This window comes from Carcharodon carcharias, chromosome 18 (genome assembly GCF_017639515.1).
Source record: "Carcharodon carcharias isolate sCarCar2 chromosome 18, sCarCar2.pri, whole genome shotgun sequence".
Lineage (NCBI taxonomy): Eukaryota > Metazoa > Chordata > Chondrichthyes > Lamniformes > Lamnidae > Carcharodon > Carcharodon carcharias.
The window spans coordinates 19,719,712-19,731,975 of NC_054484.1; the positions used below are offsets into that span (position 1 = coordinate 19,719,712).

The window sequence follows — 12,264 nt, forward strand, 5'->3', positions numbered from 1 at the left end:
ATCTTTCTTGATTTTTCTGCCCAAGCCCTCAAGTGGGACTTAAAGCCGGAACCTTGTGACTCATCGGTGAGAGTACTACCAACTGAGCTACAGCTTACACCCAATATCAATTATATCAATGTAATGTCAGCATTGGCCATCACACTAAATATTATTCGGGATTGACATGCTAGTTCTTCCCGCTATAAAGTCAATTGATGGAATCAAACCTCACTGTTCATAATAAATGGTTTGCTAGGAATCCCAAAATTGCAAAGCTCTACCCAGTCCTCAGTCTTCCTTTCTTCCTAGACACCTCAGGCTTTGAAAAGCCAAGTTTGTAATCATCTATACACCTTGTGATTCAACTTTCTCTTCCCTACATGCTTTTGAACTTTTGCCGTCACCTACAGGCTCTTCTTTGGCCTTTCCTCAATTCTTCCAGAACCTTCCCAAGGCCTCTGAGGTCAGTGATTGAAATACTTGCTGTGGAATTCCTTACCTGAAATGGTCGTGTTTTGAACATTGAACGTTGTACTGTTGTTTAAAGAATCAGCAACTGATTCTTTGATATTGGTTAGAGGGACAGTTTCATTTGTTGATGTTGTCACAGTAAATTGAACAACCACACTCCCTTGTTCAATAGATGTGATAGTAATAGTCAGTTTTCCACTCCTGATTAACTCCTGGATAGCTGGACTAAGTCCTTTTATCAACTGAAATGAAGGAAACAGAAATCCATTTCTGAGATATGTCTCATCGATTTTCCCACAGAAAGTGAGTGCAGCTAAACGGCTCTTCACATTATACATTTCCTCCCCAAACCCCAACACATGAATGACTTACTTCATCAGTGAAATTCTTTACAAAGTCTTTGTACTTCTGGCTGTTTTCATCTTTCAAATCTGGTGTGAACTGCACATTTGTAATTTCTGTTGACACCTCCACTACCGCGGCAACTGTGAAAAGTGAAAAAATAAGTTACTTATTGAGTAAAACCTCAATTGTAAATGTCAGGATGTTGCTACAGTTCTAGTTTGGCTTGGAAGTACAGACATTAACCTCCTGCAACCAATGAGAAGAGAGCGAGTGAGGAGTTAAAACAATGGCGAAGTATTTACTGCTCTGTTCTCGCCATGTCTCCTGATCACCGCCTTTTTAACTTGCAGGCCCCTGCCACAGTCAGTCACAGGCGTGATAACTATATTAAAGGTGTTGACCCAGCAAATTAAATTCAGGATCTCAGAATTATGCATAGATCTGGTGCGAGTGATACTCAAGTGTAAACAGAAACAAAGCAAGAAGATGCTCAGCAAATTAGGTTCTTCTAGTTATATCTGAGTCTCCTGAGCATGAGTATTCCTTCGGATCTCTCAGGGAAACTTATGACTTCCTATATCTCACCATCCCCTGCATACAGCATCATATAGGATATCATATAGGGACTATTGTGACTTGAACCTTCTGGATCCCAGCCTCAGATTTCTGGGGAATCTGGACTGATAGATCAAAAAAATGCTCCTATACATTCACATGTTTCCAAGAAAACAATCCCAGAAATGTAAAATGTGTTTGATCATACGTTTATGCAAAACATTGAAAAATGAAATGTGACCTCTGCCACCGGAACGTTGGATTCCAGAAACTTCCAGCAGGTTCATTCAGGAAATGGAGGGAAAGCTTTGAGCTCTGAGCTGTTGGGTTTCACCTGCTCACCCAACCCGAAACACCGATGCGGAGTTTAAATCAACTCGAGAGAAGTGTAAATGGAGCGGAACGGGTATGGTTATGAAGTACAGCAACTCCACCTGTTCTTAAGAGGGTACGAAGAGATCAATAGGGAGGGTACAACTTGCCTCTCCCAGCCAAATATTCGAGCAGGATTCCTCCTCCCATTCATAATGCGAACACCCCCTATCTAAAATGCTAACCTGTCTTCCCCTCTGCTTGAGCACAGAAAGGTCCACTCTCAAATTACAAGCGGAAGGCTTTGCTGAAATCTGAACCGACTAAAGCCAATGCTCAGACCACAGAGCTACCTGAGTGTCACAGAGAAACAATGAGTTGTTCCGGAAACTTGCTACCTCAAACAATGTTCGGTCCTCCATTTTCACAGCTCACGTTCAGGAGGGATGTGTGATGAGAAGGGGAAGCAAAATCTGGTTCATCAAACATACCTGTCCTGACCTTCCTTGTAACTGTCTGCTGCTGACCGCAAGTTGTAGTGGATATTATTATCTGATATTCAACGCCAGGCTGCAAACCATTAAATTCTGCTGCTTGTTTCTCAGTTTGAATTTGCTCCGTATAGTTCCCCGCAGAGATGGTGGCATTGAAATGAGGCTGTTTGAATGCATTGTTAGTCTCCCAGGTGATGGAGATGACTTCACTTTCCACTGATATCAAATTAATACGAAGGAACCTCAGTGGTGCTGAAAAGAATATATTATTTATTATGAAGCATCAGAAAGAAAGAAACGTACAATTACATACTGCATTTTATGCCTCAAATTGCTTCATGGAGAATGGAGTATTTCTGAAGAGAACTCACTATTGTAATGTCAGAAAATTCCAACCAAATGATACACAGCATGATCCCAGCAACAACAATGGGACAATAACCTGACAATATTTTTAAATAGTATTAGGGAATACATAACTATCGGCCAGGATACTAGCCTGCCTTTTCCATTCAGGAATACCATTGACATCCAGGTGCTGAGAGAGATTTAGTATGAGAGCTCAAGAGGTGAGCGAGGCTGATATTGAGGGGTCTGACTCTCTGGAGCTTTGATAAATTAGACATAATCTCAGTGAAACTTACAACATTCTGACCGTGTGTGACAGGGTAGATGTGGATAGGGTGCTTCCCCTGGCTGGTGAGTCTCAAACCAGGGGACACGGTCTCAGAATACAGGGCAGGCCATTTAAGATTGAGATGAGCAAGAATTTCTTCACTCAGAGACCGTTGAATCTTTGAGATTCTCTACTCCAGAGGACTGCAGAAGTCCACTCATTAAGTGTGTTCAAGATAGTAATGAATAGATTCCTGGCTACAAAATGACATCAAGGAATATGGCAATAGTAAGGAAAAATGGCACAGAGTTAGATAATTAGCCAAGATCTGTTTCGATAGTGGAGCAGGCTTGATGGGCTGAGTGGCCTGTTCCTACTCCTAATTTCCTATCTTCCTATTAGTGTTAGGTCATGAATGCTTTCATAATAAAAAAAAAGGGGCAAGAGTGAGCCATTGGGACCCTGATTCTACATTAAGATCATGGCTGATCTGATTGTAGCCTTATCTCCACTTTCCTGCCTGTCCTCATAAACCTCAGGGATTCACCTAATTTATCCCCTGAAATATGGATCAGCTGCTGAGTTACGGGGACCCTATGTTACATTGTAACAAGAATGTGATGGAAAACATAACTTCTTTAATATCAAGTTTCCTCTGAGATGAGGTGTGCATGCTTATATAATTAAATGTAACAAATGAAAAGATTAAACTTACCACAGGCTGTAGTGAATGATGTGGATTTAGGGGTATTTGTGATAAACGTGGAAGTCCGGGTGGAGGTTGGGGTGGAGGTGGACGTTGAGGTGGAGGTCGGGGTGGAGATCGGGGTGGAGTTCAGGGTGGAGGTCAAGGTGGGGGTCAAGGTGGGGGTCGAAGTGGAGGTCGGCGTGGACGTCAAGGTGAAAGTCGATGTGGGGGCCGGGGTGGTGGTTGGCATGTTGCCTGGGGTGGTGATTGAAGTAGAGTTTGGGGTGGAAGTTGAGGTGGAGTTTGGCGTGGAGGTTGGGGTGGAGGTTGGAGCGGGGGTTGGGGTGGGGGTTGGGGTCGAGGTTGAGTTGGAGGTTGAGTTGGAGGTTGAGTTGGAGGTTGAGTTGGGGGTTGAAGTGGAGGTTGTCGTGGAGGTTAGGGTGGAGTTTGAGGTGGAGGTTTGCGTGGAGGTTAGGGTGGAGTTTGAGGTGGAGGTTGGCGTGGAGGTTAGGGTGGAGTTTGAGGTGGAGGTTGGCGTGGAGGTTAGGGTGGAGTTTGAGGTGGAGGTTGGCGTGGAGGTTAGGGTGGAGTTTGAGGTGGAGGTTGGCATGGAGGTTAGGGTGGAGTTTGAGGTGGAGGTTGGCGTGGAGGTTAGGGTGGAGTTTGAGGTGGAGGTTGGCATGGAGGTCAGGGTGGAGTTTGAGGTGGAGGTTGGCATGGAGGTTGGGGTGGAGGTTGAGTTGGAGGTTGAGTTGGAGGTTGAGGTGGGGGTTGAGTTGGGGGTTGAAGTGGAGGTTGTCGTGGAGGTTAGGGTGGAGTTTGAGGTGGAGGTTGTCATGGAGGTTAAGTTGGAGTTTGAGGTGGAGGTTGGCGTGGAGGTTAGGGTGGAGTTTGAGGTGGAGGTTGGCATGGAGGTTGGCGTGGCGGTTGGGGTGGAGGTTGGGGTGGAGGTTGGGGTGGAGGTTGGAGCGGAGGTTGGGGCGGGGGTTGGGGTTGAGGTTGAGTTGGAGGTTGAGTTGGAGGTTGAGTTGGAGGTTGAGTTGGAGGTTGAGGTGGAGGTTGAGGTGGAGGTTGAGGTAGAGGTTGAGGTAGAGGTTGAGGTGGAGGTTGAGTTGGGGGTTGAGTTGGGGGTTGAAGTGGAGGTTGTCGTGGAGGTTAGGGTGGAGTTTGAGGTGGAGGTTGGCGTGGAGGTTAGGGTGGAGTTTGAGGTGGAGGTTGGCGTGGAGGTTGGGGTGGAGGTTGGAGCAGGGGTTGGGGCGGGGGTTGGGGTCGAGGTTGAGTTGGAGGTTGAGTTGGAGGTTGAGTTGGAGGTTGAGGTGGAGGTTGAGGTGGGGATTGAGTTGGGGGTTGAAGTGGAGGTTGTCGTGGAGGTTAGGGTGGAGTTTGAGGTGGAGGTTGACGTGGAGGTTAGGGTGGAGTTTGAGGTGGAGGTTGGCGTGGAGGTTGGCGTGGAGGTTGGCGTGGAGGTTGGCGTGGAGGTTGGCGTGGAGGTTGGCGTGGAGGTGGGGGTGGAGGTTGGGGTGGAGGTTGGGGTGGAGGTTGGGGTGGAGGTTGGAGCGGGGGTTGGGGTCGAGGTTGAGTTGGAGGTTGAGGTGGAATTTGAGGTGGGGATTGAGTTGGGGGTTGAAGTGGAGGTTGTCCTGGAGGTTAGGGTGGAGTTTGAGGTGGAGGTTAGCGTGGAGGTTAGCGTGGAGGTTGGTGTGGAGGTTAGGGTGGAGTTTGAGGTGGAGGTTAGCGTGGAGGTTAGCGTGGAGGTTGGCGTGGAGGTTAGTGTGGAGGTTGGAGTCGAGGTTGGGGTGGGGGTTGCGGTGGGTATTGCAGTGGATGTGTTTGTAGAGATTGGGGTGGAGGTTGAGCTGGTGGAGGTTGAGTTGGAGATTGGGTTGATAGAAGTTGGGGTGGAGATTGGACTGGAGTCTGGGGTTGTGCTTGGGGTGTGGGCTGGCATGGAGGCTGGTGTGGAGGTTGGGGTGGAGGTTGTGGTGGGGTTTGGGGTGGGTATTGCAGTGGATGTGTTTGTGGAGATTGGGGAGGAGGTTGGATTGGAGGACGGTGAGGTGGAGCTTGGGTTGATAGAAGTCGGGTTGGAGGTTGGAGTGGAGGTTGGTGAGATGGAGGTCGGGGTGGTGGTGGTAACAGTAGAATTGTTTGGATTGGTTGTGCTCGGAGTTGCGGTAGAAGGTGTTGTGGTAAGAATATTGGTTGTTGGAGCCGAGGGAGTGCTGCTTTTTGGATCTTCACTGGTTGAGGTCGGAGTCGTACTCGCTGAGGAAAAATAAAAGACAACAACTTTTACACAGTGAATTTGGTGATATTGCTCAGAACCTTGCAGTTCAATTTCTAAGCGTAAACCAACTAAAAGTTGTGCCCATTATCAAATGGTGGCAACATTACACATTATCACAGGAGTGTTCAGGATTTTAGTGCATTAAAGTCATGCAACTGCAATGCAGACAATTGGGGGAGTGGTTTCAGAAATTGGGGCCTGAATTTTTTGGATTGCGGGGTCTCGCTTCCCAACATGCGAAGAGTCAACAGGAAAAACATCCCCACCAATTCAGAGTGCCCCACAGGCAGTTCACACTCGAATGAACAGTAAGAGGCTGCAGGTGGGTCTTGCGCCCCTCACTTGAGGAAGTCCCACCTTAGAGAGCTACCAGCCAATATGATTGGCCTGCAGCTCTCCAGTCTTGCAGTGGACAGAAGAAAGAATGCAGGAAGACATCAGAGCCTAAGTCAGGGCACCGAACGCCCAGGTTAGTTCAAGGTATACCAGGGTGGGGAGAGTAGGGAAGGCCTTGGTGGGGGAGGGGGTGGGTGGGGAATGCCCTGAGAGAGAAGCTGAGGGGGAGAGAAAATCGGAGGTCGCTGGACCTTAAGTAGGGGGGGCACACCGAACTTCATGAGAGTGCTTCTGATGGAGGCACTACCCCCCTCCACCCCACACCACCCCCAACCATTCTACCCGAGATGTAACTCTGCTCTTTTTTGGGATACCCCCGTGGAATGTCAATCTTGCCGCCATCCCGAAAATTGAGACGGAGTGGGAAACAGCCCTTAAGTGGTCAACAATTGGCCACTTAAGGGCCACAATTTGGACCAGGGCAGGCTTCCTGTCCACAAACTTGCCCACCCCAGCGTAAACTCGCTGTGTGGTCGGGACAGGCAGGAACCCGGGGGTGGCGGGGGGGGGGGGTGGATCCTGTCCCTTCAATTCCACGCTATCCCCTGCCAAAAAACCCGCCAGTGGGGGAGCATAAGTTCTGGCCGGGGGGTATGGCATGGCAAAAAGAGATTTCAGTTTGGGAATGAAGGAGAGCCCAACATAAATTGGAAGTAGAGAAAATAGGAACAAACCAACACCACTGTCGATTGCTTTTCTGAGTGAATCAAGCCCCACATTATAGAGTTTTCTGTGGATCTTGCCTGCGTTTCCTGCACACACATTTTAATAGGCAGGGCAGTCACTGGACTGATGAACATACAATAGTAACCAACAGCCTCCAACCACTGATGCAGTGCCAACTTTAGATATATAATGGGCAACACAGAAACATTACAGATAGGCAATTAAATTAATTAAAATTAAATCATGGTATTCATTTATTTGTTTTTTTAATATGAGAATGACAAAATTCAGAGAAACACATCAGCAACTCAGAACCACAAAGAAAATGAAACACAAGGAGAATAATTCTGGATTGATTCTTTTGCTGCTTGTGAACAATAAGGAAAAGCACCAGAAAAGCAGCTATCCCCACGTTCCTTTAGAGATTGCATTAGAACAGTTGCGAGCACCAGAAGCAAAATATGTCAGCCTAGAAATTTGATGATGCCAGTAAAATGTGCACAAAATCATCCAATGCAGTGGGTGGTGTATGCATCAAACACTAAACCAGAAGTGCATCACTCGCCATTTTGGTGTAGCTCTGACAAGAGGCATCAAGGGCCACACGTGAAACCAAAAATGGGAAGTAATTATATAATTGAAAAGTAAAACAATACAGGGCTCCGGGGAAAGGGCAGAGCAAAGGGACTAATAGGAGACTCTTTCAAGGAACCAGCATAGGCATTATGGGCTGAATGGCCTCCTTCTGCCCTGAAAAATTCAATGACTTTACAACATTCCTCTTGACATTCTTCTATTAGTTTAACCAAGTAATTAATTAATTGAGCTTAAATTGGCAAAGGTGCTTTAAAATAGTGATGAGATGAATGTAAGATTTACAGCATTACAGCTGCCAGTCTTCAGCCCATTTGATTCACTCCACATGATGTCAAGAAGCGGCTAAAGGTACTGGATAGTGCAAAGACAATGGGCCCTGACAATATTCCAGCAAGAGTACTGAAGAATTGTGCTCTAGATCTTGCCGTGCCCCTATCCAAGCTCCTCCAGTACAGTTACAATAATGGCATCAACCCAGCAATGTGGAACATTGGCCAGGTATGTCCTGTACACAAAAAGCAGGACAAATCCAACCCAATTACTGTACCATCAGTCTACTCTTGATCATCATTAAACTGATGGAAGGGGTCATCAACAGTGTTATCAAGCAACACTTGCTTAGCAATAACCTGCTCACTGATGCTCAGTTTGGGTTCCACCAGGGTCACACAGCTCCTAACGACATCGCAGCCTTGGTTTAAATTTAGACAAAAGAGCAGAACTCCCAAGGTGAAGCAAGAGCAACTGCCCTTGACATCAAGGCAGCATTTGACCGAGAGTGGCTTCAAGGAACTCTAGAAAAACTGGAGTCAATGGGAATCAGGGGAAAACTCTCCAATGTTTGGAGACATATCAAGCAAGGAAGATGGTTGTGGTTGTTGGAGATCAATCATCTCCAGGACACACTGCAGGAGTTCCTCAGGGTAGTGTCCTAGGCCCAACCATCTTCACAGAATCACAGAATCACACAGTGCAGAAGAGGCCCTTCGGCCCATCGGGTCTGCACCAACACGTGAGAAGCACCTGACCTACCTAGCTAATTCCATTTACCAGCACTTGGCCCATAGTATTGAATGTTATGACGTGCCAAGTGCTCATCCAGGTACTTTTTAAAGGATGTGAGGCAACCTGCCTCCACCACCCTCCCAGGCAATGCATTCCAGACCTTCACCACCCTCTGGGTAAAAAAGTTTTTCCTCACATTCACTAAAACCTCCTGCCCCTCACCTTGAACTTATGTCCCCTCGTGATTGACCCTTCAACTAAGGGGAACAGCTGCTCACTATCCACCCTGTCCATGACCCTCATAATCTTGTACACCTCGATCAGGGCGCCCCTCAGTCTTCTCTGCTCCAACAAAAACAATCCAAGTCTATCCAACCTCTCTTCATAACTTAAATGTTTCATCCCAGGCAACATCCTGGTGAATCTCCTCTGCAACCCCTCCAGTGCAATCACATCCTTCCTATAATGTGGCGACCAGAACTGCACAAAGTACTCCAGCTGTGGCCTCACCAAGGTCCTATACAACTCCAACATGACCTCCCTACTTTTGTAATCTATGCCTCGATTGATAAAGGCAAGTGTTCCATATGCCTTTTTCACCACCCCACTAACATGCGCCTCCACCTTCAGAATTTCCTAGTGACATGCCATTCATTGAATACGTCCTTGTTAAATTACTCCTTCCAAAGTGTATCACCTCACACTTTTCAGGGTTAAATTCCATCTGTCACTTATCTGCCCATTTGACCATCCTGTCTATATCTTCTTGTAGCCCAAGACACTCAACCTCACTGTTAACCACCCGTCCAATCTTTGTGTCATCCACAAACTTACTAATCCTACCCCCCACATAGTCATCTATGTTGTTTATATAAATGACAAATAATAGGGGACCCAGCACAGATCCCTGTAGTACGCCACTGGACGTTGGCTTCCAGCTACTAAAGCATCCTTCTGTCTCCTACAATTAAGCCAATTTTGAATCAACCTTATCAAATTACCCTGTATCCCATGTGCATTTGCCTTCTTTATAAGTCTCCCATGTGGGACCTTGTCAAAGGCTTTGCTGAAATCCATAGAAACTACATCAACTGCACTACCTTCATCTACACACCTTGTCACCTCCTCATAATATTCAAACGAATTTGTTAGGCATGACCTCCCTCAGACAAAGCCATGCTGATTATCCCTGATCAAACTTTGCCTCTCCAAGTGGAGATAGATACTCTCCTTCAGAATTTTCTCCAATAGTCTCCCTGCTCATCAATGACCTTCCTTCCATCATAAGGTCAGAAGTGGGGATGTTCGCTGATGATTGCACAATGTTCAGCACCATTCGAGACTCCTCAGATGCTGATGTGGTTCATGTCCAAATACCACAGGGCCTGGACAATATCCAAACTTGGGCTGACAAGTGGCAAATAACATTCGCACCACTCAAGAGCCAGGCAATGACCATCTCCAACAAGAGAAAATCTAACCATCCCGCCTTGACATTCAATGGCATTACCATCACTGAATCCCCCACTTTCAACATCCTGGGGGTTACCATTGACTAGAAACTGAACAAGACTAGAGCACATCAGAGGCTAGGAATCCTGCGGCGATAACTCTCCTCCTGACTCCCCAAAGTCTGTCCACCATCTAAAAGGCGCAAGTCAGGAGTGTGATGGAATACTCCCCACTTGCCAGGACGAGTACAGCTCCAGCAACACTCAAAAAGATTGACACCGTCCAGGACAAAACAGCTGTTTGATTCGCATGCCTTCCACAAATATTCACCCCCTCCACCACTGACGCATAGTAGCAATAGTGTGTACCATCTACAAGATGCACTGCAGAAACTCACCAAGGCTCCTTCAGCAGCACTTCCAAACTCATGACTGCCACCATCTAGAAGGACAAGGGCAGCAGACACATCAGAACACCACCAACTGCAAGGTCCCCTCCAAGCCACTCACCATCCTGACTTGGAAATATATTACTGTTCCTTCACTGTCACTGGGTCAAAATCCTGGAACTACCTTCCAAACAACACTGTTGGTGTACCTACATCACATGGGCTGCAGTGATTTAAGAAGGCAGCTCACCACCACCTTCTCAAGGACAATTAGGAATGGGCAATAAAAGCTGACCCAGCCAGCAATGCCCTCGTCCTCATTGAATGGCTAAAAAAAATGCAATGTGCTCACATATTAATATCACCAATATTCATGCTGAAACATTTTCACGTTCCTTACTATCTCACCACTCCTGGTTTAAACAGTTTAGACCTTTACCTCTGCACTCTGTTCCTGGGTTTGATGGATTGGTATCAATAGTTCCCTCTTTACAACTACATGAGAAATTTCCAGGAGTGTTCGTGCAGTCAGCTAAATCAGAGCATGTGTTGTTCCCAGTCTGACACTCATCGATGTCTGAAACAATAATTAGAGCAAAGCAATCAAATTAAATGTTACTTTCACCCAATGATTTAAAGCAATATTGGCATCAGGCAATGTCCTACCTTCACACATCCTTCCAGGTACACGGGGGCTTGTGTCTATGAACCCAGCGTTACACTGACAGGTGTAAGTTGCATTCTGTCTGATACAAGTTCCATTAACTGAACAATCATTCAGCCCAGGCTGGCAGCTGTCTCTGTCTGTAATGAAGAGGGAAAATCAGTGTTAAAACACTGCTTCAATCTGAACTTAACCAGCTTGGAAGTACTTGAAGAACTGATAAGTATGGAATTTCATGCGACTCCTCATTCCTCATGTTAGTCCAATAGAAATGTTACCTCCTAATGGTGAGGAACAATTAATACAGAAAAATCCCAAAACAGCATGGAGAGATGGACCGTGTGACATGAGCTGGATAATGTAGTCAGTTTTGAGCCAGTCATAAAGAATAAAGATTCACATTCTCTTCTGCTTGCAGAAGCCCTGAATGAAATAAGTGTGAGGACTTAAAACCGAATTTCCAAAAGTTACAAACCTAAAGCATAAAACTGATCATAATGTGAGACAAACTGGAATCAAATTGGGAACCACATTGGGAGTTGGCATAGGGTGGATGGTGTAGGGAATGGAGAAAGTCACACCGTGTCTTTCTGGAATCAGGGTTATGGTCAATTAGAGGAAGGTTTCCTTTGGTTGCTGTCTTAGTGACTTTGTCAGCCTGCCGAGTATTTGTTAATTCCAACTGAATTACGAATGTGATTTTGTTATTTTCACACTGTTCTTTCCTGGAATATCTTGTTGAAAATAGCTTTAAGGAAAGAACATTCAACAGGCCATAAGACCGTAAGATGTTCTGCCATTCAATGAGATTATGGCTGACCTGATATCCTCCACTCCACTTTCCTTCCTTTTCCACATAATGATCCAGCCTCTACAGCCCTCTGCGGTAAAGAATTCCACAGATTCACTACCCTCTGAGAGAAGTAATTCCTCCTCATCTCTGTTCTTAAATGGGCGACCCTTCACTCTGAAATTATGCCCTCTGGTCCTAGGCTCTCCCACAAGGGGAAACAGCCTCAGTGTCTAAGAACATTATATGTTTCTTTAAGGGCGCCTCTCATTCATCTAAACTCCAATACGTACAGGCCCAACCTACTCAACCTCTCCTCATAAGAAAATTGAAGAGGGCATTTGATGAATAGTGAATTGAAACAATGTGCAGGGGTACAAGGAAAAGGCAGGGCAATGGCACTTGGTCAAAATGCTCATCTGGAGAGCCAGTGCAGACATTTTGGACTGAATGGCCTCCTTCTGTGCTGTTAATATCCTGGGGCTCTGATTTTGACACACTCCTCCTCCCTGCTATAAAGACAACTTATGGAATCAAGCCTCATCGGATCATCACT

General features: G+C 46.3%; 1 protein-coding gene across 1 annotated transcript in view; it reads right to left on the minus strand.

The window, feature by feature from the left end:
* The window catches only part of LOC121290608 (serine-rich adhesin for platelets-like), a 100,372-nt gene that overhangs the window by 26,139 nt on the left and 61,969 nt on the right, over nucleotides 1-12,264 (minus strand). The window contains exons 17-22 of the mRNA XM_041211272.1: nucleotides 10,921-11,058; nucleotides 10,694-10,831; nucleotides 3,491-5,728; nucleotides 2,157-2,411; nucleotides 826-938; nucleotides 482-695 (exon numbers count right to left, since the gene is read on the minus strand). Of these exons, the coding sequence (XP_041067206.1) occupies nucleotides 482-695; nucleotides 826-938; nucleotides 2,157-2,411; nucleotides 3,491-5,728; nucleotides 10,694-10,831; nucleotides 10,921-11,058 (3,096 nt within the window). The remainder of the gene's footprint in view (nucleotides 1-481; nucleotides 696-825; nucleotides 939-2,156; nucleotides 2,412-3,490; nucleotides 5,729-10,693; nucleotides 10,832-10,920; nucleotides 11,059-12,264) is intronic.